General features: G+C 38.8%; 1 protein-coding gene across 9 annotated transcripts in view; it reads left to right on the top strand.

Moving 5' to 3' along the window:
* MBNL1 (muscleblind like splicing regulator 1) overlaps nucleotides 1–26,731 on the top strand; it is a 161,440-nt gene that overhangs the window by 23,851 nt on the left and 110,858 nt on the right. For 4 of the 9 annotated variants that reach the window (XM_016222591.2, XM_016222590.2, XM_016222589.2 and 1 more), the window contains exons 1-2: nucleotides 4,103–4,870; nucleotides 5,043–6,052. In XM_016222591.2, the coding sequence (XP_016078077.1) occupies nucleotides 5,879–6,052 (174 nt within the window). In that variant the 5' untranslated portion in view covers nucleotides 4,103–4,870; nucleotides 5,043–5,878. Of the gene's footprint in view, nucleotides 1–4,102; nucleotides 4,871–5,042; nucleotides 6,053–26,731 lie in introns of those variants that run through there. The other 5 variants (XM_016222595.2, XM_016222592.2, XM_016222596.2 and 2 more) reach the window with 3 other exon arrangements.

The raw sequence follows: 26,731 nt of genomic DNA, 5'->3' as shown, positions 1-26,731 counted from the left end.
CCTATAGTTTGGTTCAGAAGAACTGAAATGATTCCTAAACATATGTAAGAAATTTAACCTTGCTCAGAGACGCCATCCAGTTCTCCAGAATAGAGTTTCGTCTCACACCTTGTCAGCGTCTGTTTACCCTCTACTGAAGTACGTATATAACCTTCGGTGGATATTTATGTGAAGATACCCACTGTCAGTTTAATGCTAATATGTATCAGTTACTATAAGAGTAATTGGCAATTTCCCTCGCTTTTTTTCTTGATCCTTGAACTTCTTCTTGAATTCCTTTCCTCTTTTATATTTTCTTTTTTCCCTTTTTATTTCCCCGCCCCCCCTTGTATCTTAAAGTAAAAAATAAAAGTGATTTCTGATATCACTCAAGGAGAAATTGGTTTTTGGTTCTTGTGGCAGAATGTATATGCTTGTGGCGGAACAAGTCACATGTGAGGAACTGTAGCTGAGTGTGAGGGATTTGGTCAGTAAGTAAGAGAGGGCTTGTTGTTAGGCGGGCTTTAAAAAGTTTGATTCTCACTGCAAAACTGTTACAGTCTCTAATCTGTGTTTTTTGTTTGTTTGTTTGTCTTTTTGCTGTTGTTCAGGGCCAGAAATTTATCTCAGACACAATTTACCTATTAGTAAATGGTTTTTACCGTAACAATATTTCCTTTAATGATGATTTACAAAACAACACATATTTCTAGGGCTGATGTGTTTGCAAGAATTTTCAGAGTCTGGACATTCCCCGCACATGTTTCAATATTGTTCTATGGAACTAAAGCCCATTACTAGTTGAAGTAATATTTTGGGAATTTGGTGTTAATCTAAATCCTGTAAAATGATTTACCAAAATACTCAGTGATGAAGATTTTCAGTCTGCCCTGAAATTCTTTTATTTAAGCAAAGAGAAAGATAACCTAATATCCGCAGTTCAGTCACATCAATTTATAAAGTGTAATCTAAATGTGTTCGTGCCCTCCCCTTGCCCTGTGTCAGGGGCTGGAACACATTTCACCAGGTACAGCTAGGTAACAAGCATAAAGGTTGGTGTCCATTCTGATTCTCGGTGTCTATGCCTGGCCAATTATCAATATTTTGATATCATCCTTGCCTATATATTTTACAACTAAATAGTATTTTCAACTTATAAAATTATGCCTATAATTCTTTCAATAATACTTTTTGAAGTAGATAGACTTTCTCTGCTACAGAAATTAAAAATAGCCAGAACATCCATTTGCTAGCATTTGAGTAAAGTATAATTGGTCCTTGAGTGGACTAAGCCTGTAACACGACCGAAAGGAAAAATAACCAACCCTAGAAATGGATTTTGTAGCTGTATTTAGACACAACCGCCAAGCAGGGAAGGCATTTCTAATGGTACCGTTCTCCTTTCTCACACTGCGTGGACCCCGTAGATCATGCGGAATATTTTCTCGAGTTTGGGGATATATCCTTATATAACCATATACATGTTTATTACTATCAGTTTGAATAAAACTTGTTTATCAAACATTTTTTAAAAATTTTATTACGTTCTAGGTAGTGACTGGGTAAAAACATGGTGATAGACCCTGTTTCAGGGGTTTTACAACCTGGGGGGCAAAAGAACCAAGAGATACAAAGCACTGAGCATATCCTGAGAGGGAATAATGTTTCCCGTAGTTGGCCCAGCCTCATGGAGAAAGTGATGTCTGAATAGCAGTTTAAACAGGGAGAAGGGGTTTGCCAGATAGAAGGGGTGAGGAAGTGTGCGTCAGACCAAACAAAGGGTTAGCGTGTAGCAAGCCTCAGGAGCTCACAGCAGCATGGCACGTGCCAAGGGCCCCCCAGCTCTTTACAGCCCCTCTCCAAAGGGAGGGTGCTAGACTACAGCACTGGGAGGAACCAAACGGTAGAGCGGGTCAGTTCCAGACAAGGGGAAAGGTTCAAGACGGGACCTTACCAGACGGCTGGCTGCCAGAGGCTGGGGGGGAAAGCGCAGGGATTGAGAAGGACAAGTCGGCAGTTACACAACAGTCCCGGGGCTGTAAAGCACAGCCTGGGGATACAGTCAATAATATTGTAATAACTGTACAGTGCCACGTGGGTGCTGGAAATACTGGGGGGACCACTTTGTAAAATATTTGATTGTCTAACCACTGTTCTGTCCGCCTGCAACTAACACAAAATAGTATTGAATGTAAACAGTAATTGAAAAATAAAATGAAAAAAAAGAAAGGAAGAGGGAGCTGTGAATGGTGTTAGAGGTCAAGGAGAAGCTTTGGATTTGGCTTTTGCGGGGGCGTGGAGCAGTGGTGTGGGGTCACACTGGCACGGATTCCAGAGTGAACGGGAGGGAGCGGCAGAAGCACAGCGCGTGTGGATGGATGGCACGCGAGACATTGGTCGGTACCGACGGATTGGGAGCCCCGGGGGAGGAGGGCTCATGGCCAGCAGGGCCCCCTGCTCCGCCAGGCCCCCGCCTCCTTTCTGGAGTCACTCGGTGCCTTGGAGGGCTGAGAAGGAATGGAGGGAAGGTTCGCCTGTGGAGGGCGTGGCGAGGGAAAGCAGTCTTGAGAAGGAAGGGAGTGAGCTGAGGTGGAAGCCAGGCTGTGGGCAGGCGGAGGGAAAAGCCCTGGGAGACGAGACAGTCCAGAGGTGGGTGGCAGGGAGCTGAGAGGGAGCTCATGCCCAGGCACCACTGTTTTGGCTGGGAAATATTTGTGACATACGAGATCATCCCCTGTGGATAGCAGGAGGGACCCGAGGGGGATGAAGCTCTAGGAGGGCTGCTGCGTGGGATGCGAGAGGGGGCTGGCCAGGGCCAGGGCGAGTCCGAGGCAGCGGGAGGCCCTGCGTGACTCACGCGGGGCCGTTGTAACTTACAGAGAGGCAGGGACCGGGGTGCCCGGGTGTGTTCCCGCATGTGGTCGTATTCATGTGTTGTGCTCATGTGTGTGTTCATACGTGTGTTTGTGCATTTTTTTGCCCTGGAGACAATTCCGGACCAGATAGAGTAATCGATCATTTGATTTGCCCACATTTATGGAGATCCACCTATTTTATTTTTCTTCAGCATGCTAGGGTTGCTGAGAGAAGTAAAGTTATTTCTACCCTCTGGAACATGTAGTCTAGTGGATCAGACTATAAGGACATCGAACACTGTGGCGCAGTGTCGTAACTCAGAGGAGGCAGTGTGAGAGGAGAGGGAGGAAGTGGCATCCTGGAGACTTCTTGGAGGCAGTGACCTCTTAGCTGGCTTCTACACGAAGTGAATGGTTGCAGGTGAGGTATTTCAAGACCCTGGAGGGAAGAACAAAAGAGATTGTTGACTCAGGTGTGGTACATTGCTCAAGGCATGAAGTGGCTGAGAAATTCTGAATTGGGGCAAATATTTTGGAAGGTGGATGAATCTTAGAGTTTATGACTGACTTGACTTTGTTTTCTTAGAGCTAGGAATTAGGACCAGAACATTTTTTGAAAACAAAAATATTTCTTGAGCATTGGTTGGTATGAATTGGTTCTGTCTCATTTTTCTCAATATTATCCAAGCCAAGTGTCTGATAGGTTTCAAAAAATTAATGTTAAGAATGACACTATTAATCCTAAAATAAATTTTTAAAAAGTGTGCTAGATATTCATGTCTATATGTATATAACATATTTTAACATATTTATATTCTGTATTCTGATTCAATTATATATTCTGTATTATAGTCTGTATTCTGATGTTATAACTTGGACATCAGAATACAGACTATGCCAGTTGACCATTTTTGACCCTTGAATAAGTGTATCAGACACTACTTATAATACTGTGTCATTGCCTCTCTGGAGTGTGAAACTCTTAGAGTTATTAAAGCCTTGTTTACTTCGTTGGTAACATTCATAAAGCAAAAATACATACTTTTGTTTCTGTGACTACTAAGCGTTTTCCAAAAGTATTTCCTTCTGATTGAAAGAGAAAGTAAGCTGTTGAAAGCAAAAATGCCTCGCTATAAGGAGCAGTCCTGTAGTGCCGAGGTAACAGCTCTATTAGGCAGTAGGGGATCCCCCCACCCCCCCAGCCTCTGGCTTCACCCGTACCCCTGAAGTGCATCACGCTGCCCAAATCAAATTGCTCACTTAATATTTAATGTTTCTGCAACGGAATCACTTTCTCCCTGGAGGTCGACTTCAGATTTGCCAGACACGCTGACAACACTGCGCTCCTTATTTTCCCCACATGACCTCAGCTTCTGCTTAAAACATGGACGAATAAAGGATGCTTTTGTTCATATCTCGCCTGCCTGTGATATATTGACAAAGTGTCTGCCGGCTGAATGGAATAGTTTTACAGTGTGAGCGCCGCTTGCAGCGGAGGGGCCGGGCTTGGGCTTCAGAAGGAAGTGAATTGGATAGGTCAGGAGAATGTACCATTTGGAAACACCCCTTTCCTTTTTTATTCACGTGTCAGGACAGCAGGGGCAGGCTGCGGGTGCCGGCCCTGCGCAGAGCCCCAGGGAAAAGCGGCTTGGAAGTCAGCTGCAGTCTTTTAAACCTTGCATTTTTCCCTTCCCCCGTCACGATCGTCAAGTGCTCCGACTTGTCGTAGAGGCTGTTTTGAAACTAACATGGTTTAGTCCACTAACTGCATGTTGGGTAAATTCAAAACCCACATGCTCGTCCCTTGCAGTGGAATAAGTCACATCTGATGGACATTTTCTGTGCTTATAGCATAGTAATGAACGCCTGACAGGCGCGACCTTTCATAAGACAGCCCCCACTATTGGCTTTCTGCCCAGAATATTGCTGCAACACTCTCTGTGATTGGTTATCTCCCCTATCATGCATTGCTCCACAAGGGGAAACGGCCCCTTTTTTTAATAAATCTACGATGGCTGGCTGCAATATGCCTCACCGTAAGTATTGCGTGTGTGCGAGTGTGCGTGCGGGTGTGCGCGGCCGGGAGAGAGGAGAGAGCAGGCCGCCGCGAGCACGACCTAGTCCCGTAGCACATGGCGAGGTTGTGGTGCTGTAGGACGTGGGTGAAGTGCTACTTAGTAAATCTTAACCTGTCTCTTTTTTCTACAGGTTGGTACTAAGAAGTGCCTTTCCTGACGTCTCTGCTGCTTGGAACCGCTTCTAGAGCAGTCTCTGCTTTTGCCTTGCTTGCTGCCAGCTAGACTGACGACAGCACCTCCACCCTCCACCTCTAGCCCAGACACCCCCATTTCTACCTAGAATCAAGAGAAAAGCTCTGAGTATCTGGCATTGCCCTAGGCTGCTTTAGTTTTAAAAGAAAAGTTTGCTGAAAAAGTAAGATATCTTCTGCCAGGAAATCAAGGAGGAGAAAAAAAAAAAAAATCATTTTCTCGATTTTGCTCTAAACTGCTGCATCTGTCTATGCCAAACTAATCAATACCGATTGCACCACCAAACTCCATTGCAAATTCAGCTGCGAGGAGATTCCCTTTCAGACAACTTTGCTGAGAGCAGCTTGGAGAGAGCCGGTGTCCAGGGGTCTGCCACGTTTTCATGCTTGCATTTTGGGCTCAAAATTGGCACTGGGAAGGGGTTACTGAGAGCACAAGGCTGATCCGAGGCCCTACTTTTAAACGTTCATCTACTTAAGAGATCCTAGTATTTCTCTAAAAACCAAAACTTCTTTGAATTAACAGTTTCATGCTGTGAATTTCTAGTGGGAGATCTTTTCCTTGATATTGACAACACAATTTTCCATGTACTTTTAAAGCAGGGAGTGGGGGAAAAGTATTTTGGAGGGGACGTTTCGTCATCATTTTACAGTTTTATCAGTTCAGCATTTTTTTATTTTTTTTTTTGGTAGTTGCCTTTTTTTTTTTTTTTTTTGAGGGGGGGTTGGGTTTGTTGGTTTCACTGAAAATTTTAACTACCTGTAAAATCTAAACATGGCTGTTAGTGTCGCACCAATTCGGGACACAAAGTGGCTAACACTGGAAGTGTGTAGAGAGTTCCAAAGGGGGACTTGCTCACGGCCAGACACGGAATGTAAATTTGCACACCCTTCGAAAAGCTGCCAAGTTGAAAATGGACGCGTAATCGCCTGCTTTGATTCATTGAAAGTGAGTAAATATTATATTCTTTTAAGGATACGCAATGATTGAACAGAGGGGATATGGACCTAGAGTTCACTGAGTTTGGAATTAATGGATTGCTGTGTTCATAGTTTAGTTCTATGGTGTGTTCTTATGGACGATGCTGGGGTTGGGGGACTTTATTGAGAACCAATAGAGCCAAGCCTGGCCAAACTTGTTTGTTATGATTAACGTTATCAGTCCTTTAATGCTATGATTTTTCTTTTTCTAGAGCAGAAAGTGTCAGCTTTTTAGCTGACAGTGTCTGTAATAACAAAGTCAGTGTCTGTCTGTAGGAATAGTAAATGTAGATACGTGTGTGTTAGCATATGCATAGATTATATACAAGGCCATGGCAGGAGCTGAATGAAGATGACTTGATTTTGCTTGTTTCTCAAGGTGCTTGTAATGTTGTAAAAGAATAGCAGATATTAAGTCAGCTATACGTGGATAGATGTTTTGTATTAATATTTTGACATTATGGATTTCCTTTTGATTGTATGAGCATGTTATTTTAAGGCCAGAAGCAATGCATTTTGTGGAAAATATAATGAGAAGTAAGGTTCTGAACTGCTGCTACAGTCCCCTATCTGAGCCATAAACTTTGTTGAATGTGAGTTTTATAAATAAGTAGAAACTCTTAAGTATTATTATTAATGGGATTTTTTTGAACTTCTAAAATTTGAATATGAGGGCACTTAGATTTTTTTTTTTTTTTTTGGTAACAATCTCAGCTAGAAATATTAAAAGTTAGCACCAGCATACTAAAAAAATCACTTTAGTATATCTAGACATTCAAAAACGTCATTGTGTTTCAGGTATCAGGTTTGACAATGGGTCTTTGAAAAGACAGCATACATGTCTTTATTTTGACATACAAGGTCAAGTCTAGAAATGTGAAGATTCCTGGGTACTCTTGTCTATTTGGTTTTAATTCAATTGCCTTCGAATACTAATGTGCCAATATAATTCCCTCTTTGAACCTTTGAGACGGGGATCTCTGTCATTTCTACATATATAAAGAAATAAAAGTCTCAGTTTTATCCTTTGTTTTGCCAAAAATAAATAGTGCTGTAATCATAATGCTTTCTTTAATAACACAGGGGTGAATGAACTGAAATAGTTAACTCTTAAGTTAACACATAATTCACCCCAATGTTATGAGTGTACTTAAAGAGTTTAACTATTTCAGTTAATTGCGTTTTTGGTCCAGATTGGGCTGCTCACTTTGCTAAAGTTCTCCAAAGACTCAAGGATATTATCTTCAGAGTAGGGTTAAAAAAGGGAGGTGTTAAGAACAGAGATAATTTATAATATTAGGTTATCCTTAAGAACAACAGAGATAACTTATAATATTAGATTATCCTTAATGTCATAGTCCTAAAGATCAGTAAGCAAAAGCTGTAAATTATCATCGGGCCCCTTTTTCCCCCTTCTGTCCGAAGGCATCATTGAAGGGCACAGTGCTTGGACCTTTGTGAATATGTATTCCTAAATTCACCCCGACTGAATCTAGGTGTAATTAGAAACTGGGATCCATAAAATGAGGGGCAAAGGGCTAATTACACTTGTCGGTAAACAGCTGTGTCCATAAGTAACCCTGTTTTGACCCAATTACTAGTAAATCCAATTTTTAATCCTACAGACAGTGGATGGTGCACTCGTAGCTGCAAAATGAAGGACATTTAACTTGGCTGTGACATTGAGTGGTTTCGCAGAAGACTTGCCTCCACAGCATTTGGAAACATTGTGAAACATTAAAATTCAGTTGCTATTTTTCCATCTCAAAATATATTTTTTTAGTCGCTGCTTACTTGTGGCCGCGGAACAGTCCCCCTTTGAGTAAAACAGCAGCAGCGTTGCTTAAAGACATGCTGTGTGGTTAACTAGATTCAACTGCCACATCAAGGACTTTTTTTTTTTAAAAACAACAAATAATTTGAAGATTTTAAACTTGCTTATGAAATGAACTCACTATAGCAGCTAATCAATGCAGACTTTGTTCTTATTCTTTGCCTTTCTAAGAGAAACCGAAATTTAATTTAGAGCCTAAAACCTGATAAAATATTTTGATCCGAACGAGAGGAAGAAAACACAAATGTATTTATGGTGACGCTTCATTCCCAGAACAATAGTTCCTTAAACGTGAGTGAAATAACTATGTCAAGAATTAATTTTAAAGTGTTTGAATAGGTAATCGAATGTTCATGTTTCAAAAATTACATTTTTTTTATATATAGTTCCAACACATGTGATTCTTAACACAGTATTTGGAATCCTACCTTTTATAGAGTAGTCTTCCTGTGTTCAATTTTGTGGCTAAAATAGATCAAAAACATATTTTAAACCAGTTCAAGTAAGCCTGTGACTCATGCTTGAAGTTCTGAAATTTGGGAGCATTATGAGATTTCCATGCCAGTAACTGCTAGATCATTTGTATTGTCTCAGAGAGCAAACGGAAGGGATTGAGAGAACTTGTAATATCCTGACTTCTTTAATAAAATGTGTTCTATGTGTTGCTGTAATCCACAGTCCAGCCTTTTCGGAGTTCTTGAGCCGTGAGATGGAGGTAGCCTGTGTAATCTACTATTTTTAGCAAGTTAAAAAGCAAACCAAATACTCTCTGAGAGGACCCTGTGAAATGGCTGTACCCTTCAGCTGTGCTGTTTCAGACTTTGGCCAGGCTCCCAGGTGACTTACGTTTAGAGCAGACTTTTACTTAGAAGAGGAGAATTTGTTCCATTAAGAACAGAAGTTGAACGGTTCGGAAAAGTAGTTATGTAAAAGAAATCAGTTGGCATATGACTAAAGGCAATGGGAAGACAAATAGCTGATAGTATTTTAGTTGCCTGTTGGTGATGTTAAAGTTTAAGTAATGAACTTAGATTAAATATACTGCATGAAAACAGAATTCTGTACCACAATAAACGTGTTGCTAAGTAAAATGAAAATACATGACAATGAGGAATGAATATATATATATATATATGTGAAGTATGTTAGAAGTGGAATGACAACAATATGAAAGAGCTAAAGCTGTAATAATGTGCATTGGTTTATAAATTAAACAATATTTTAAGTACTTAATTTTCTTTTAAACTTGCAGTCTTAATATACAATAGTCTAAGAGTATATTCAAATTTAGAATCAGATTGCTTGCAAACTATAGATTTGAGTGTTTTGGCTGCATCAGAAATCCTGAATATTTGAAAAGTTACATTATTTTATGCCAGAGAGGATTTTTTTCCTTATGGCTTCTAAAAGAGATGACAGAATAGAAAAAATTAAAAGAAAAATATCAACACTGCAAGCTGCCGCTAGAACATTACGTATCAGAAATTATTATTTAGTTAGTAGGTAATGGCAAGTTACCTATTTTTTTTCAGTAGCAACCTTTCAACTAAAATGTAGGTAGTTGATGTAAAGAAGCCTACAGAATGTATTTTAATGCGATGCCAAGTTATTTGTGTTATAAAAAAGCTCTCACCACATGAGGACAGAAATAGACTATTGCTTGTCAGTTCTTTTTTTTCAAGTACCATTCACTTTTCAGGTGCTGGGGCAGGGAGATAGAACCTTTACGTTTATTAGCTCTTTGCCAGAAATTTAGCAAGACTCTTTTATATTTGAAAACTGTAGCCACTTGTTCTCTTATCCCATGAGGCAATTTTGTTTAAGCATTTATTTCACTGTTACACACATTAGTGTATATAGATAGCACAGCCGATCAAATTGATCAGATAGATCAGACCCCACTGCAAGTGGCATAAAATCAAGGGCACTGACTGAGCACATTTAAAGTGTAATTGAAGACCTCGAAGAATATATGAAGTGCAGAAATCAGCTGTTAGAAGACACAAACAAGTGAACGTCCAGGTAAAGGGACAACTATAAAGCCAAAGTCAGCGAGGCCAGTCAAGCCCTAGATCCTCCCATAGGACGAGCTTGCGTGCCGCCATCATGAAGTGGTCCCCAAGGTTTCTCCAGTTTACTGTTGGAGGACCTCCCCTGTCAGCACACTACCTTCAGTGCAGCAACTGCCCCTTGTGCTGCTCTTTCCAAATCCCCAGCAGAGTCTGATAATCCGGACAGAATGATATCTGCAAGTTTCAGACTAAACATCCAATTTTCAATTACAGCTTGGACCTGGTAGGCTTCTAATTGGAATAACTTTTATCAAGAGTTTTGTTGTTGTTATTGTTTGGTTTTGTTTGCTAATGGCATCTCCTGTGATATTAGAACTTTGACGTCTTACGTTATATAAAGGTACATATTCAGTGTGTCTGTCGGTGACAGGTTGACACAGCACTTTCTTGCTTCCCCGTAATGACTCCAGACACGAACTCACTGTGAGGCCCAGCTGGTGCAGTTGTGTGTATCATGTCAAAGTTCCAGTTGTGTTGTCTAAGCAGAAAGTTCACGGCTTTGCAGAGAAGACCCTGTGAGTGAGCTGTGATATCATCAGCTTTGACATGACCCTTTCCTTAACGAAATTCTCAATGGCTGTAGCTGCTTTGCTAACAAAACTTTATTCATTTATCTCTTTATATTCTTACAATTAGAAGCTTTTTAGAAAAAAATTTTTTTTTAAATGAGTATAGGTTTTTAGACATTTGGACACATTTCAAGCCAGGTTTTGAATCTTGCTTACCTAAGGCCCTAATTCTAGAACTAGTTAATTTGTTTCCTTCCATACAATTTTGGCACACTGCTTCTATTTTTATTTTTTTCTCATTTCAACTTTGCTTCAAAACTAAAGACAATTTAAACCTAAAGCAATGTGGCACTTACAGTTTAGTTCAGACTTTAATTGTAACTCAGACTTCTAACCTTTACTCAAAATTCTGATTCCGCACCTCAAGACAATTCCATATACAAGACTGACATTGACTCAAAAGAGTCCATGTAACGTGGAGTAAATCTAGTCAGGACGTGTGTGACATACGCCCAGTTCATGAGAGAGGTAGGTGAGAAATGGCACAGACGCCTCGGGGCCCAGTTAGGGAAGCTTATCCTGTCATTTTCCTTGCCAAGGATAAGTAGAGGATTTCAGTTATCAGCATCGCTAATCCATTACCTTTCATGCTGAGCAGTGTCTCTGCCTTCCCACAGACTTTGATAAAGCTCCTTATTTTCTTACAAAGAGATCCTATTGAGGAAATTTTGAGGGTTGTTTTGTGTGTGTGTTTTTTTAAACTTTAGCAGGAATACATTCCCTGCTTTCAGGTAGGGGAGCCATGTTCTGTGTTAACAGGCCAAAAATTATCAGTCAGTGGAAGCAGATAACTAAACAGATGAGTTTTGATTTAGCACTAATGATAGTTATTAATAATATGTAGCAACTTCAGTCAGAGTGACTGAAAACTAAGCAAACTTCGTTGTTTGATGTATGTAATAGATTATTAGAATAGTGATTTTTTTGTGAATTTCACTGTAAACAAGAGTAATTCTAGTGAGAGCTTCTTATTCTGATATTCATTTATAATGAACAAAGTTTTAAAATATAATACTCTGTTTCTTATACAAATAACACCAAATGCACATCACCTACAGTATTAGTTTTCTCTGGCACATTTTTAAAAGATTTTCACTTTGAGATAAAGTTTGACTTGTTCGAGATAAAACCTTCTATATTATAAGGACTTGTATTTTGAAAAATATGGATAGTTATAACCCCTTGTCCATTATAATTTCATTGAAAGACTGTCCCCTGGGTACCTGTTGGCCTTGGTCATCTCTGACCTCTGGTCTTCTTGTGTTTTGTCTCTGAGTCTTTCCAGCTTCCTAATTGTTCAGCTTCCTAACTATTGGTTCTGATCCCTCTTTATGTTTTTCTCTGGAGTCACACAAAAATGATTTAGACATTTTGTCTTTAAGGAATTACATTTGGCATTGAGTAACAGAGACACCCCCTCCCCAGCACGGGGTGCAAACAGATTAAGGGTTTATATTTCAGTCCGTTGTCCAGGCCTACATGGTGACTCCGTAGTCATTAGGATATAGGTTTCCTCACCCTTAGTTCCCGAGGAGCACATGCTTTCATCCTTAGGATTATTTCAGAATTGCAAGGTGGCCACTGCAGCGCCAGCCATCGTATCTGCCATTCCGGGGGGCGGGAAGGAGCAGGGGCAAAAGAGACCTCAGCCCTGCTCCCCCAGGCTCCTTTTAATGAAGGTCCTTTAAGCTTCACCCGGCGATTATTCCTGCTCTCTCACTGGCTGATTCTGGCAGCAGGGAAAGCTGGGAGCTGTAGTCTTTAAATTGTTGCTTGGATTAAAATCAGGCCTTCGGTAGATATAGTTGAAGGGGAGAACGGCTTTCCAGGAGGGCAGTCACTGGGATGGGAGAGTTAGAGAGATTCCCCCCCCCCCCAGTAAACTTCCAGGATCAAGTAACTCTCCCTGAAAAACACCTGGGTATGGGGGTTGTTGAGGAGAGATCGCTGTTGAAGAGAAACTTTTATCTTCATATCTTGGCAAACCTGTCATCACTTCTGGTTAACCAGAGCTGGCTTTTTCTTTTCTTTCAAATTATGATATATTTAATCAGTAAACCTGGCATATCAGAAATGGATTGAGTTTTTACTTATGTGGAAAAAAATGGCTTCATTTTTATTTTTTATTGCCAATGCATATTTATGTACACAGTTACATATTTATAGCTGGACTAGAACAGGAATGCATGTCATAAAACAGGTCTCCAGTGATTTTATTTGGCAGGAAGAATCTATAGTTATTATGATACCTATTCCTGCTGCTTCTACAAATGTATTTGTTTTTTATTTCCTCTGAAATAAAATTAGTTACTGTTTATTGAAATTGCTATATGTTGGTCAGTATTTTCAGTGTTTTATTTATTTTTTAATAGTATTTAATCCTCACAAAAACTCTTTGAGAAAGTTACCTTTATTACCATCATTTCACAGATGGCTGCACCGAGATACAGAGAAGTTAGGTGACACGCACAAGGTCACTCAGCCAGTAAAATGTAAACTCCACGCTTGGTAACCGGACTTCACAGCCTCCACTTTTCTATAAAAATTGCTTCTTAATTTACCATCTACATCCTAGGATTCAACAAAGCAAGCATCTGAACGGCAGTGCTTAAGAATAAAACTTAGTGTTTAAGGCAAATTTACGGCATAGGACCTAAAACAGTGAATACTCAAAAGTAATTACAGGTAAATTCAGCAAATGAAGCAATGAGTGTACACAAAGTAGCAGCAAGAACGCTGCCACCAAATTTGAAAGATTATATACCTGTTCTAAGTATATGGCCATATAGAAAAAAGGTTGTAAATTAATCATCTTCAATAAGTAGTTACTGTGTCAACTATATAGCTGCCTCCCAATGTATTAAAAAAATGGCATGTATTCCAAAGTGTCAATGGTTTAGGAAGCATTTTCCCACAGAAGCAATGTGGTTAAGTCATTAGGCCAACCCCGGGAAGCCAAAGTAACGCATAGGATGCTTGAGTTATAGTCCTGTACAAATAGCGCCCTGAAACCCTGGTGATTAATTAAACCCAGGAGGCTCTACAGAAGCATTATAAGTATCATCTTATCATAAATCTTAAGTACTGCTAGCGTCATGGACCCCAACTGCTTTTGTCACGTCTTTTCCATAGGAACGTTTTATTTCAAGTTTCAGCGTGGGGCTCCAGAAGTTCACCTTGGCCTCCTGCAAGGGAAGTGGCCTTTCCCATACTCCTGGGACCCTTTCCCCAAGTCAGTGCCATGGTTTTCTGCAGCTCCAAGTTTGGGTGGCTCCTGATCCCAGGAGCTGTTCCCTTTGCACAGGACAGAGGCTCAGGATCAACAGGGACTCAAGGCAGGGCAGGGGTGAGGGGCTGCAGTCCAAAGCTTTCCCAGGGTGGAAAGACTTCTTTGTCAGTATGTCTTCCAAGTAACCTCCTTCCTTTCCTTTCCTTTTCTAAAGAACCCACTTCCTTTTTGAATGTACCGTTTGTTGATCCGCCTGGTCCACTGTGAAACTTAGTATTAATAACCAGCTTCTCTCCTTTCTCTTTTTCCTGAAATTTTCAGAAGCGTAGCTGTTGTTCTGATACTGTTGCTTCCTAATGGTATTAGCTACAGGGAAATAGTTGAATAGTGAAAATATCAAACTAAAATATTTTTTGGGGGGGGCATTTTATCACAGGATATAGTCAAGGGATCAGCAATGAAGAACCAGATGTGAGAGGGACACTTAGCAAGTGATAGGGGTGCGGGTTCCACAGTTCAGAGTGTGACTTAACCACTTCCTATGTCCAGCTTGGCGAAGGCAGGTGTTAAAGGCGGTCCTCGGGCTGATTGTCACGGGGAGACCAGCGTGTTGGGTGGCGGAGGTTGAGCTTGGACGGGGAGCTCCTCGGCAGCATCGGAGGGGCAGTGGGAGAGGAGCTTAAGGAAAGAGGCCCTGGTGGTTCACCTGTCCCTTTCCCCTCCCTTCCCTCTCACAACTGCTAACCCCGAGACCACAAGTGGGAAGAGAAGGAGAGGGAACCCCCAGTATGAGAGTTCCCACGGGCGCAGGATCATCATTGGTCATTTGGGAACCACCTCTGTGTCCGCCCCAGGTCACAGTTGCAGGCTTAGCAGCACCCTTTTGCAGCCCCCTTGATTCGTTCCACAATATGTGTGCGTATTTTTAGTTCGGGTGATGTTAGGTTGAGACTCACGAATTACTGAGACCCAACACCCTGTGTTCTCAAGACCTCATAGGACGCCAGGCATCTTAAGTGAGACCATCTCTACGCATAAAGTTCAGATTTTGTGTGCAGGCTTCTGGATTTCAGAATCACTTATGCTTAAGTCCAGGCTGTTCTCACATAAGGCAGGAAGCATCTGTGTTAATAGTCGACAGTAAATTACACAAAGCAAAACATGGAAAATTAAAGTTAGAAAAGCTGAGAAGCTTTTCTATCATTTTCAATTTTCTGCACAAGCACGGACATAATCAGTGTTTAGGATCTGCTTGTGATGGATAAATTACATCTGTAATTCATTCTTTCCATGTTACTGCATTCAGATGATAATTTGCTTTCAGATATCTTTGTTCATCTAATATTCTAAAACTGTTCTTAGACTGAAAATAAGTCTAGTAACATCTCCCAATCCCAGGAAGCTCTCATAATTAAATAGTGTTGGTTTACCAAATGGGCCAAATTAAAAAATAAAAGATTTCAGAGACAAACAGAGCCACATTTATTATGCCCAAAATAGGATTCCTCTTTGGTAGATGATGTTGCTCCTCATAAAACAATTCTCCTTCAAGGGAGGCAGCCGAGAACTGAACCATGAAGGAAGGAAAAAACGAAAGAATTCATTATTTATATAAAGAATCCTGTTAAGAAAGATCTGCATTCCGAATGACCTAACTTTCTTCACATTATCTCATATCTGTTCATGGCTAAGTGGAAACTAATGAAATCTAAATCTAGCCATGAGAAAAGATTATCATCACGATTTTATTTATTGAACTTTTTTTTCACTGTTATGAACTTTTACTCCCAGACAGTGCCTTCCATGAATCATAGTGGAGTAATAAATTGAAAACAAATGTCCACATAAGAGAACCCAGTATATTTTAAAAACAACAACAAAAACCTTCTCAAACTCACATGAACTGAAGAGTCATTATCCACATTGAAGAAGAGTCATTCCCATTGCAGGTTTTGCATGGTGAAATCAATTTAAGTAGCTCTCCCAAAGCCTGTAAATGGTGATTAACATATAGTAGTAGCTTAACATGTAACCTGTATAAAATGGGTTAGGTATGCATAGTGAGAAATGCAAAATTACTTGATATATATTTTTTAGAATTCTTATTACACACTTTTGTCTTCTGTATTTCCCATTAAGGATTAATAATACTAAAGGGGAGATTTTCACCAGAAACACATACTTTTATACTGAAGGTTTAAGAATTGAAAGAAATTGCAGACCTACATAGATGCCACTTCTGCATCTCAAGTAAAGGAAAATAATCCATATTTCCTCCCCTTTTCTTCATTTATTACTTGCTATGTACCAGATAATGTGATAGACAATCTTGCTGCAAGGGTGGTTCATGCGGAGCCCCTGACTTTTTGGGGGTAGATAGACTATTTGTTACTATGAGCTTTCAAGCTTCTGAGGAGTACAGTGAAGATTATAGTGATTATAGAATAATGAAACATTGCTTTAACCCTTCTATTTTTTAATTTTAAAATGTCCCAGTAAAGCACAGATTTGCCCATGTAAGACACAGTGGGCATTAAATGTCATCATATTTGTCTGAGAGATTTGTTTGGTAAAACTTTGGAATCCATTACATAGTTAATGTAGGGAGAGCAGCTGAATTTCAGCTACAGTTTTGTGTGCTGCCAGAGAAACTGTATTATTCACAATGGGTTTACCACTAATTTTTCCATGGTAAGAGATTCATACCAGACCCATTATCATATTCTATAATTTAGCAAGATAAACCTGAGTCAGACTGATTAATTTTTTTTTTTAGTTTTCAATTACAGTTGACATTCAATATTAGTTTCAGGTGTAGAGCACAGTGGTTAGACATTTATATAACTTACAAAGTGATCCTCCCAATAAGTCTTGCACCCACCTGACACCATACATAGATATTATAATATTATTGACTATATTCCCTATGCTGTACTCTACAACCCCATGACTATCTTGTGACTGCCAATTTGTACTTCTTAATCCCTTCAACTCTTTTACCCATCCCCCTTCCAATCCCCCTCCCACGTAGTAACCACCAGTTCTCTGTGTCTATGAGTTTGTTTCTGTTTTATTTGTTTATTTTGGTTTTTAAATTCCACATGTTAGTGAAATCATATGGTATTTGTCTTTCTCTGTGAGCCAGATCGATTTTTAGGTAGCATGTAGAAGTGGTTAATTTTACTCCCCTGATTTGATCCATGTCTATTGATTATATAAAATGATGAGGCTCAGAATGATTAAATAATCCACATGAGGTTGCACAGCCGGGAAGCAGGTGAACTGGGATTCCACACAGGCAGCATGTCTTCAGAGCCTGTGCTTTCAGCCTTGATTCTCAGTTTAACTTGTTTTAGGTGGCGGTGTCATGAAGCACCACACAGTGACCTTAAACATACAGAAATACGGTGTTAATTATTCGTGAGACTGCATAGTAGAGTGATGGACATACTTAGGCAGGTATTTGTTGAATCACTGTCATGTCCTGAATTTAAGACCACTGTAATTTATAAAAAATGCTCACCTATACTTTGTGTTAATTTTGAAAACCATCCCTGAATAATTACTAATGATATTTTTTCATTTAATATGGGAAATTTGCACTGCATTTTAAACTGGAAGCCTGATAATCTAGAGAGTCCAAAACTTAGGTCAAGAAAAATTTTAAAAGTAATGCCTGACTGAAAACAGTATAGTGTGAATCAAAATAATAGATTGTTCTGGAAAGAGAGAGAGAGAGGGAGAGTTTCAGGATTCCAAGACAGAACTTAGAAGTGAAGTAAAGGGCACCAGATAAGGAGGTTTTCATTTAATAAATATTCTTATGATTTTTTTGATATAAAATAGAATATCCTTTCTAATTCAAGGAAGTAGTATGATTGTTGTTCTTCCAATGCATAGAACCATGAGACATTATTTTGTAAGAGGCTGAGATTCTGTTCCTTTTATTTCATGAGTTTTACTGGGTATTTATAATAATATTGGAAACAAACAGAAATGTACTTAGAAACCTTTGTAAGTTGTATGAAATTAAATCCACATGAAGCTATTGACTTACCTCTTTGACAATGATTCATATTGTGTCTTCCTACCCTATGCCACACTTACGTATTTATGACAAATTTTAACATTACATTTTAAAAATTAGGAGTAAAATTTTAGAAATGAATTTTAATTTTCTGTATGTTTGTTTAGTACTTTATGAACAATGCTGAAATACCTAGATTTAGTAAGCACAAAGTTTTTCACATCACTGCCTTAATTTTAATGATGTATTTAAAAATACATCATTCTTTTTAAGACTTTTGCATTATATGTAATTGGAATAAGAAACAATATGTAAATATAAGACTCGCTGATTGCATTTTGTTCCTGATAAGGCAAAAAGAATGTGTTTGCCCTCAGAAAAGCATGAATGCAAGATTGTGAAATTCCTGGGCTTCCTGGGTATTTAGTAAATATTCACGCACATTGTAATCCTGGATGGTTAAGAGATGTATCTCAGACATTAGTGTTCGTTATGTGATTTAAAATGCTCTCTGAGAAATATGTACTTACCCTCACAGAGCAGCCCACTTGGATGAATAATAGCTTAGACAAAAAGGAAAAGGAAACCTTAGACGTCAATAGCGAGCGTTACAAATACCTTTCCTGTAATGATTAGACGAAACTCGGTGCCTGTTGGACATTTTCTTGAATGTGTCAGTTTAGTCAAATAGCCATATAGAAATGTTTTTAACCAAATTGATTGTCTTTGATACATAAATTCAAACTTGGTTTATAAGTCAGACTTATATTGTGTCCAAAACCAAATTGATCACAGGGAAACGTAAGCAGTATTTACTGTCCTTGATTTTATTTCTTTGGACATTTTCTTCATTATTTTGTGTCAGTTTTAGCTTTACCTTTTTTTTTTCGTTGCTGTTTTCTGAGTGTCTAGATTTGCCTCTGTACTCTCTTCCTTGGGAGGACATTTACAATTACTATTATTTTATAGCAAGTAAATATTGGCACCAGGAATAATGAGAATGTGACCACTGGTGGATTTCTCTTAGTCCCAGTTCTGCCTTGGAATTTGTAATCAAAGTAGGATCTTCAGAATAATTGCAAAAAGCCATGTGCAAAAATGCGTACGTAAACAACTGTTTTGTGACCTAGAGCAAGACCTGGTGAAGAGCCTAGACCATGAATTCAGCTGCATTAGGTTTGATTCCCTCAGCCACTTCCCCTCCCCAAGGCTCAGCCTCCCCTGTGCATGAGGCCAGTGCTGCAGCTCTGAAGGCCTGGGAGGGCTCCGTGAGCCGGCTCTGTAACGTAGACCACTTCATGCAGGCTCTTGCTCAGTGTAAATATTCCATAAGTGCTGCCTGTGGGTGTTCTTGTCCGAATGCTGGAATGCACTCTTAAGGATATTTCCCCTTACAGGAAGAACTTTGCCTTATGTCAGAGTAAATGTCATGTTAATATGAATAGTGTACTACAGGTATCTCTTTGTTATTTTATTAAAAATAATTAAAAGTGACTTTTATCTGGAATGTGTATAAATGTGCATTGTCACATACTAGCTTATTTACTTACCTGTTACCAAGGGAAAATGCCCCTTAACCTCTTAACGTGTAGATCACTTCACGTTCAGCTCATTAGGGTGGTATTAATGAAATAATTCAGTATTGATATCATTGTCTGTGCCTGAAAACCCATTTCCTAAATGCAGTTACTTATGAATGAAAAAGTGGTGGTAACTATCTGTTCCAATTTTTAATTTCATTTACAACGAATGCTTTATGCTGCTCTAAAATAATTCACATTTGGTATTTCAAATACTATATTATTGCACAATAATACAACATATAAATATATTATTTATGGAAATTTCTTCCTAAAAGACTGACCTAAGACTTTTTCAAAAAATAAAATTCACATTTATTCAGTAAAGTACCTGTACACAGTAAAAGGTTAAATCTTTTTTTATTCAACATTATCACTATCCCTACTTTTTTTTTTTTATACCTACAGTAACTTACTTGGTAAAATATCTACGAGTTCCTCAAAGCTGTAAAGAAGCTTCCAATTCCATGATATTCTATTTGTCACACCCTCATTTATTTCTCCCTCTCACTATTGCTCAGCATTAATAGGGATCCAGTTCTAGCCCAGCACAGTGGTCTCTTTTGCTCCAAGATATGGGAAGGAGCTTGCCGAATCAATCCACAAGCTTGAGGCTTTTGATTTTGGTTAGAAATAGTCAGCAGATGAGGTGGGGGGGAGATCCCGATCCCCGATTTTATTGGTTCTTCAAGAATAATATGGCCTAGTAGTGTCTATGGCCTGCTCTGGATTTGCCTTTTAGGTTGTGGCTAAATGTTGTTACTTTCTGATTCTGAACGTGAGCTGTGCACTTACTGTTTGATTAACTGCACCATGGCACTGCCTTCTCCTCAGGACTATTGGTTATTGCCCATTCCATTCTGCTGTATTGATTGAGTGTGTGGCGATGAGTTCATTGTGTTACTTGATGTCGAAGGACCATCAAGTACGTGTTCAGAGGAGATGCTTGTAGTCTGTTTAATTGAGTTGGCTATTTAGGCCTTTAACATGTTCAGAAACAATTAGGAGAAAGTACAGGAGAACCTCTGAGGACAGGGAACATTACATTTGTTTTCAGCATTTTGGAAGATGCCAAACATTGTGCAGTAAGGCTTCCCCGGAGGTAACGGTCAATTGATATTAGTCAGCAGATGTGGCAAGCCTGGGATTTCTACCCCCGCCCCTGCCCCGTTCCATATTTTTCTTTTAAAAATCAGGGTAGATAGCACCTTTAGATGCTCACGTTTGATTGAGCAGATTTCACTTCTCTTTAAGAATGGTTTCCTATAGAAACTACCTATTGTTGGACAAAAGTAGACATAACAAGCAGGGTGTATGTGTGTCAGTGGGTGCTCACATATTGGGGGCATTGCAGGGGGAGAAAATTAAGCTAAATGATTAAGCTAGGAATTAAATGAGCTCTTATCTACTACAGTTTTGTTTCATGTTTCATAGTTAAATTTGTTTTTCCATGCAAATTATAACATTTAAAGTAAGGCTGATATTTACTTGTTTTTCTCTGACATTGTTTGAATTTCCCAAACTTTAGACAATTCATACTTGATGTAAAAACATTAGCCTTCAGAGTGAGATCATGGTACCATGATCCTCTAATGAATGTTACCTTTTGTTTTAGCAGCTCAGTTGGCTCCGAGCCATGGAAAAGTTTTTATTTCCCATCAGCTCCAAGGTGGGAGCCAAACCAAAGTTAAAGAAACATTTTCCAGCAGACAAGTTTCTGCAGATAATATCAACAGTCCGAGAGCATGCGCTCGTGTTTCTCCCTCTCCCTCTCGCTCCCTTCTAATGGAACTATTAGATCAGGAAAAAATATTGAAATACTGAGCTTGAAAGTAACTTTCATGTGAATAAAGGAGCTTCTTATGAATCCTTCCCAGTCACATCATGGCCTCGAAGTTTGCTTAAATTTTCAGAATGTATTTTCTTCAGTATGGATGAGGGAGGATCACTGTCTCCCTGTGTTAATACCTTCCAGGGCTTTCTGCCACCTCTGCTTTGTTTGGCTAGCATAAGATTTTTGAAGAATGAGGGAACATAAACAATTATGACTGGCTTTTTTTTTTTTTTTTAAATACCTATTAAAACCCTGGCCTCCAAAGACCTGCCAGTTCAGAAATTTAACAGTAGAAATAGTGTATAGGATATGGTGCCAGTTGGACCACTTTGCTACAAATACCTACTAGACCCAAACCTTTCCCTTGCCTGGTGATCAACCATACTAACAGTAGGGTCCACTTCATGCCAGGTGAGTCAACAGCTTACGTGGCATGCCCACTGTGTGCCAAACACATCTCAGGTACTTTTCCAGGCTTCCTGCGCAAAGCGAAAGAGACTTGGAAAGGTGTATTTCTCCTACCACTTGCACCACCACCCAAACCTACTCAGTTGGAATCTCTAAACCAAGAGATGTGCCCAGATACATTTTGTAAAAGCTACATGCTTCTGGATAACAACCACTTGTTTAATACTGCTGAGAAGTCAAGAGAACCTAGTATTTTTGCCATGGCTTCTCAATCTATATAGAAGACATATTTATCTCCTAAGGGTAAAACCATCTGGAAATCTTCACATGATCCAGATTTTCACATAGAGCTGGCTTTGCTTTCTGATTAGCACTGTGGATCCATTTTAAACCATTATTTTAAAAGCAAAACAACCTTCTCACCTACTTAGTATTTCTTATTCGTAATTAGAAGGTTGAGTCACTGTGTCATTAATGTTCCCCTTAAGTTTCTGATTCAGATATAATTATTTCACTCTAAATAACATTCCCTGTGACTTCTGTTCTCTAAAAGAAATAATGCTACTTGATGTGCATTGATTGTAATTAGCAGGTTTCCATTGACGCTATATCCTGCATTTTGTTATATCTCCTCTATTAATTATAATAAAACAGCCAGTTGGTAAAACAATGAGTGTTATTTTTGAAAGATTCTTATAATGTGTATCAACAGATGTGGAGATCCAGTGATGATCTGGTTAACCTCATGACTATTTTATTTTTCGTAAAGAATTTTTTTTTTTTTTACATAATTTATTGCCTCGTGATAACTCTATATAGAGTACTCTCCAAATTAATATCTTCTCTTTGAATTTGTAATCAATTCGTATGCGTGGCACTGAAGTTAAAAAAGCATGAGTCATAATGAAGGACCTTACTTTGTTCATTTTATTTTTTTTAAGTGTAATAAATTTAAATGTACAAAACTTTTTTTGCATGAGCGGTAGTTCTCAGGCATAGCAAATGAATGTACTAGCGTGTGTGGGTATAGTTTTATAAACTATCAACACAGGAAAGTGGTCCTAAAACCCCAAATTCTGTTACTTTGGAATTTTATACATAAATTGCCTGTGTTGTTCTGGAAAACAGGGAAAATCAGTGGTTAGCCTTAGCCTGTAGTATATTTTGACAGCATGAATGAGTCAGGCAAGCAATTTTCCAGACTGTTTAATCGTATAAAGGAAAGGGCTTCTAAGGAAGTCATTCTTATGACTAGCTAAACAGTATTTTTTAGTAACTGTTACAGAGAAAAACAGGTCACCATTGGAAGAAAAATGAAATCTCCAGTTACATGCATTTGAAAGTGATTTGATCACTAAAATGTGTTTATCTTATGAGAAAACTCCTTAAAAGGATACCGCTGAATATGTTTCCAAATATTTAATGAATGTTGTCTTCAAGCTCAACAAGAAACTTTACACGTTTTAATTCAACCACTAAGGTAGAACTTCAGCCACCTTATTTTTTGAACTGTGGTTTTTTTTTGCCCCCTGCATTTGCACAAATAAAACTACATCATATAACCTTAAAGATAAAATGCTTTAGGTTTATAAAATTACTGCAAATTTATTCCACTGTGTGGTTCTAAACTGCATTTGATCGATGGAAAATCATTTGTTTGTGGGTTTACAGATTCTATTCTGGATGATTTGTCCAGCAGCAGCCCCTCACCCGGTGACATAACACTCATTGTGAGCTTGATGGATTCTAACCACGGGGTTTATTATTACTGCATAGATCTTCGTAAGGACAGGCTGCAAATCTTGTTTCTAAGCCATGACTAGCTATTATGTCAATTGGAAGAACAGAAATAAAATCAATACACTTAAAAAAAATAGACACTCTCTAGTCATTCACAGATTGTGGTCAACTTTGAAATGGTAATAACCTGGCTAACAAAGTGCCCCGAAATTAGTATGTCTTTGCAATATCAGGTTAATTTTTAAGTTTGGAATATAGCTGACTAACGTTATTTTTATTTGCACTATTGGAACTATCTCCAGCATTTTTGAAGTGACTTAAAAGAAGAATGAGATTCAGCAGTGGTTCCACTTAAGTTTTTACCAGAGTCACTGTGAGAGAGGCAAATCACTGAGTAGTAGTAGCCAAACCTCCATTATAATTAAATCTTTTTAAAAATTGTGAGAATGAAAACTTCAGGTGCTAGGTTTCTCCATGAAAAACCTGACTTTTTCTTCTTGCCTAAATGTAAGATTTGTTTACTTTGCATCTTAAAGGATCGCTCACGTGTAGTGTTCAAGGGTTTTGCTTGATATTTAGAGATCATTTTTTCCCTTTGTCACTTTCAACAATGAGCTCCAGTGATCCGTAGGTTTTTGGGGTTGCAATTGGAAGAGTCTTTAGAAACGATGCCATGAAATCCATTCATTTTTCACATTAGAAAACCAAGGAGCCACCAGTGAAGTTAGGGCTCAATATTTACAAAGATCCTGAGATCACCAGGAACCTTTAATTATGACTTGTCAGTTGCTCACAGCAAAACCTAGAATATGTTGTCTTCATTTCATGAACATGGCATTACGGACACGCTGCTACTAAGGGCGGGTCACTACTATTTTCTACTATTAAGGTGGATAACTTTCTTGACTAGTATTCTGATGGGTTGATTACTGGCAGCATTACAGGTGTATGGTGTTTTGTTTAAAGCATCCCCCTTGCCCCCAAAAAGTATGCATGTATATACCTAAGTTTACTGCACAATTTACTAGTACAAAAGATATATAGGACTCAATTTAAAATTATAATAAAATATACAATATTATGAATTTTAAATTCTTTTTAGCCATTGGTCTTAACAGAATACTTTTTGCCCCTGCTAAACTTTTGCCTCTGTAGCCAGCCTTTGGCTGCTAGTGAGAGATGAGTTTAGTTGTCTCGGTGCCCTTACTCATCAGAGGGCCCTCCTACAATGATTATCAAATAAGACCAGCTTCATGAAACGAACAGCTTTTTTCTCTGCATTTTCCTACCGTTTTATATGTCACAGAATAAATCACATTATACCTGACTGTACAGTTCGCTTATGCATGTTTCTTTTTCCCCTTTAGTGTATAAGCTGAGCTTCGCCAGAAGGGGAAGCTTACGTCATCACCTGTGTGCGCGTGGTGTTTTGAATATATTTGACATTCATTAAGTGTTTGGTGAATTGAAAGCCATGTTTCTTCCTGACCATGACCAATAATGGTGAACAGATTTCTTGTGCTTTCAAATTCAACTTTAGAAATTTTTTTTAATGTGATGGGGCATTTGTTAGGTATCTGCATCTAATAACTATGCATGAACTATTTCTCTAAGAAATCCAACACCCTTCATTTATGGTGGGACCCATCTAGTTAAATTGACCTGGTGTGATCACGGACTATTTCAGTTCTGTTGATGTAAATTTCTGGAACAGGCCTTTCTTTGGACTCATGCCGTGTTTTGTGTGCTACCTTGTGCAGCCAGGGACCTGGTCAGGCTTCCTGGTAAGATAGCTGTCTGCACAGCCCATGTCTCAGAGGGGCATGAGACATTCCTCGGGGCACTGTACAACACAGAGTTATTTTGATAACAGCATTAATACTGTTAGTAAGAGTGCTTGGTTGGAAAAGTATCATGCTTTCAGAGGTGGCATTGGGAGAAGTGATACTACCAGGATAGCAGCGACATGATCAGTGTACTGTGAGAGGCACATTCTGGAAACCAGACTGCAACTGTAATTATTGTGTTTTTATTGTAGACTTAATAACAATAACAGAAATACATGATATTTATAGGGAGATCCATGCATCTCTATTACATTTAGATTTCTGTGCACCCTAATTTTAGAAACAAAAATTTGTTTCGTGTTCCCAGTGCAAAAACCTGACAGTGCTGCAAATCTTCAACCTGAAACAGAAAAGAGAGTCCAAGCTTCGGAAAAGCATAAATGCCTGGGCCCCTGCCACTTGTTAACTTGCTAAAGTTTTTCCCCCTCCAACGGTTATTTTAGGAGCTGTATTATATAAGCTATTTTTAAAAAGAACTGAAAGTTCTAGAGAATCCAAAATGATCCAGATTATGTGTTGATGCCAGTAGTCCTAGCAATTAAGAAATTTACATTTATCCACTGTGAAGAGGATCATCAGGAGGGATTAAAAATTTAGTACTTCAGGCTCATTAAGGGTTAGAGTGGAGTAATTATGTAGCTAGTAACAAGAGCTGCAATCACCACTTGAACATTAAGATATGTTACTCATTGAGACTTATTGGCCCTCTTCAAGGAGCTTCACAATTGGTAAATGTCATCTACTTAGAAAATAAATTCTGCTGATCCACTAGTCTAGATTTGGCATGTGGTTTTCCAAACAGTGTGTTTTCGCAGAAGGTAAGGCCTTGATACTAATTTTAAAATATACAGACTCCATAGAGCATCTCCCCTTGGCATGAAGCAGCATTTACTGTCTGGAACAGTGAACCTGTTTTTCATACAGGGCTCAGAAGAGATGAGGGTGGAGAAGACCTTCGTACTATACTTACTTTGTTTGTCAATAATTATGAGGATAGTCTAGTTTTCTAAACTTGCAAGTTGGAAAATAATTAAAATGCTCAAGAGACAGGATTAAGCCAAGGTTCCTCTTCTTTGCCATGAACATTTTAAGGAGTTTTATTGTCAGTAGCTCTGCATTTCTGTGTTTTAAATCTTGCTTCCTTTTTGTATAGGGCACAGTGATGTAGTCATTTCAAAAAACCATGTAGTCAGATCTACTTTTAAATTACCTGGAAGGGGTTGTGATTTTTTTTTTTTCAGCTTGAGATTTTTTTGGTGGTTGTTTTAATCTGGACATATCTGTTATGTGACCTAAAACTCTCTCTTAATGCCTAATCTAAAACGTATTCATTGCTGTTTAAGATATGATTCTAATTCGGCAGGTAATATTACCTTGGTATAGAAATATGAAAACACATGTTACTTACTAGGTTATCTTACTGCTTCAGGAGAGAAACGTTAGGATTCTGCCTTTTCCTAGTATAGATCCTTGTTGTTAGATTTTTACCTTCATGTCTTCTGTCTGG

Source organism: Miniopterus natalensis, chromosome 6, assembly GCF_054644295.1.
Source record: "Miniopterus natalensis isolate mMinNat1 chromosome 6, mMinNat1.hap1, whole genome shotgun sequence".
Taxonomy (NCBI): Eukaryota; Metazoa; Chordata; class Mammalia; order Chiroptera; family Miniopteridae; genus Miniopterus; species Miniopterus natalensis.
Note: the sequence above shows the minus strand (reverse complement) of the source record. Positions and strands in the feature narration are given on the sequence as shown.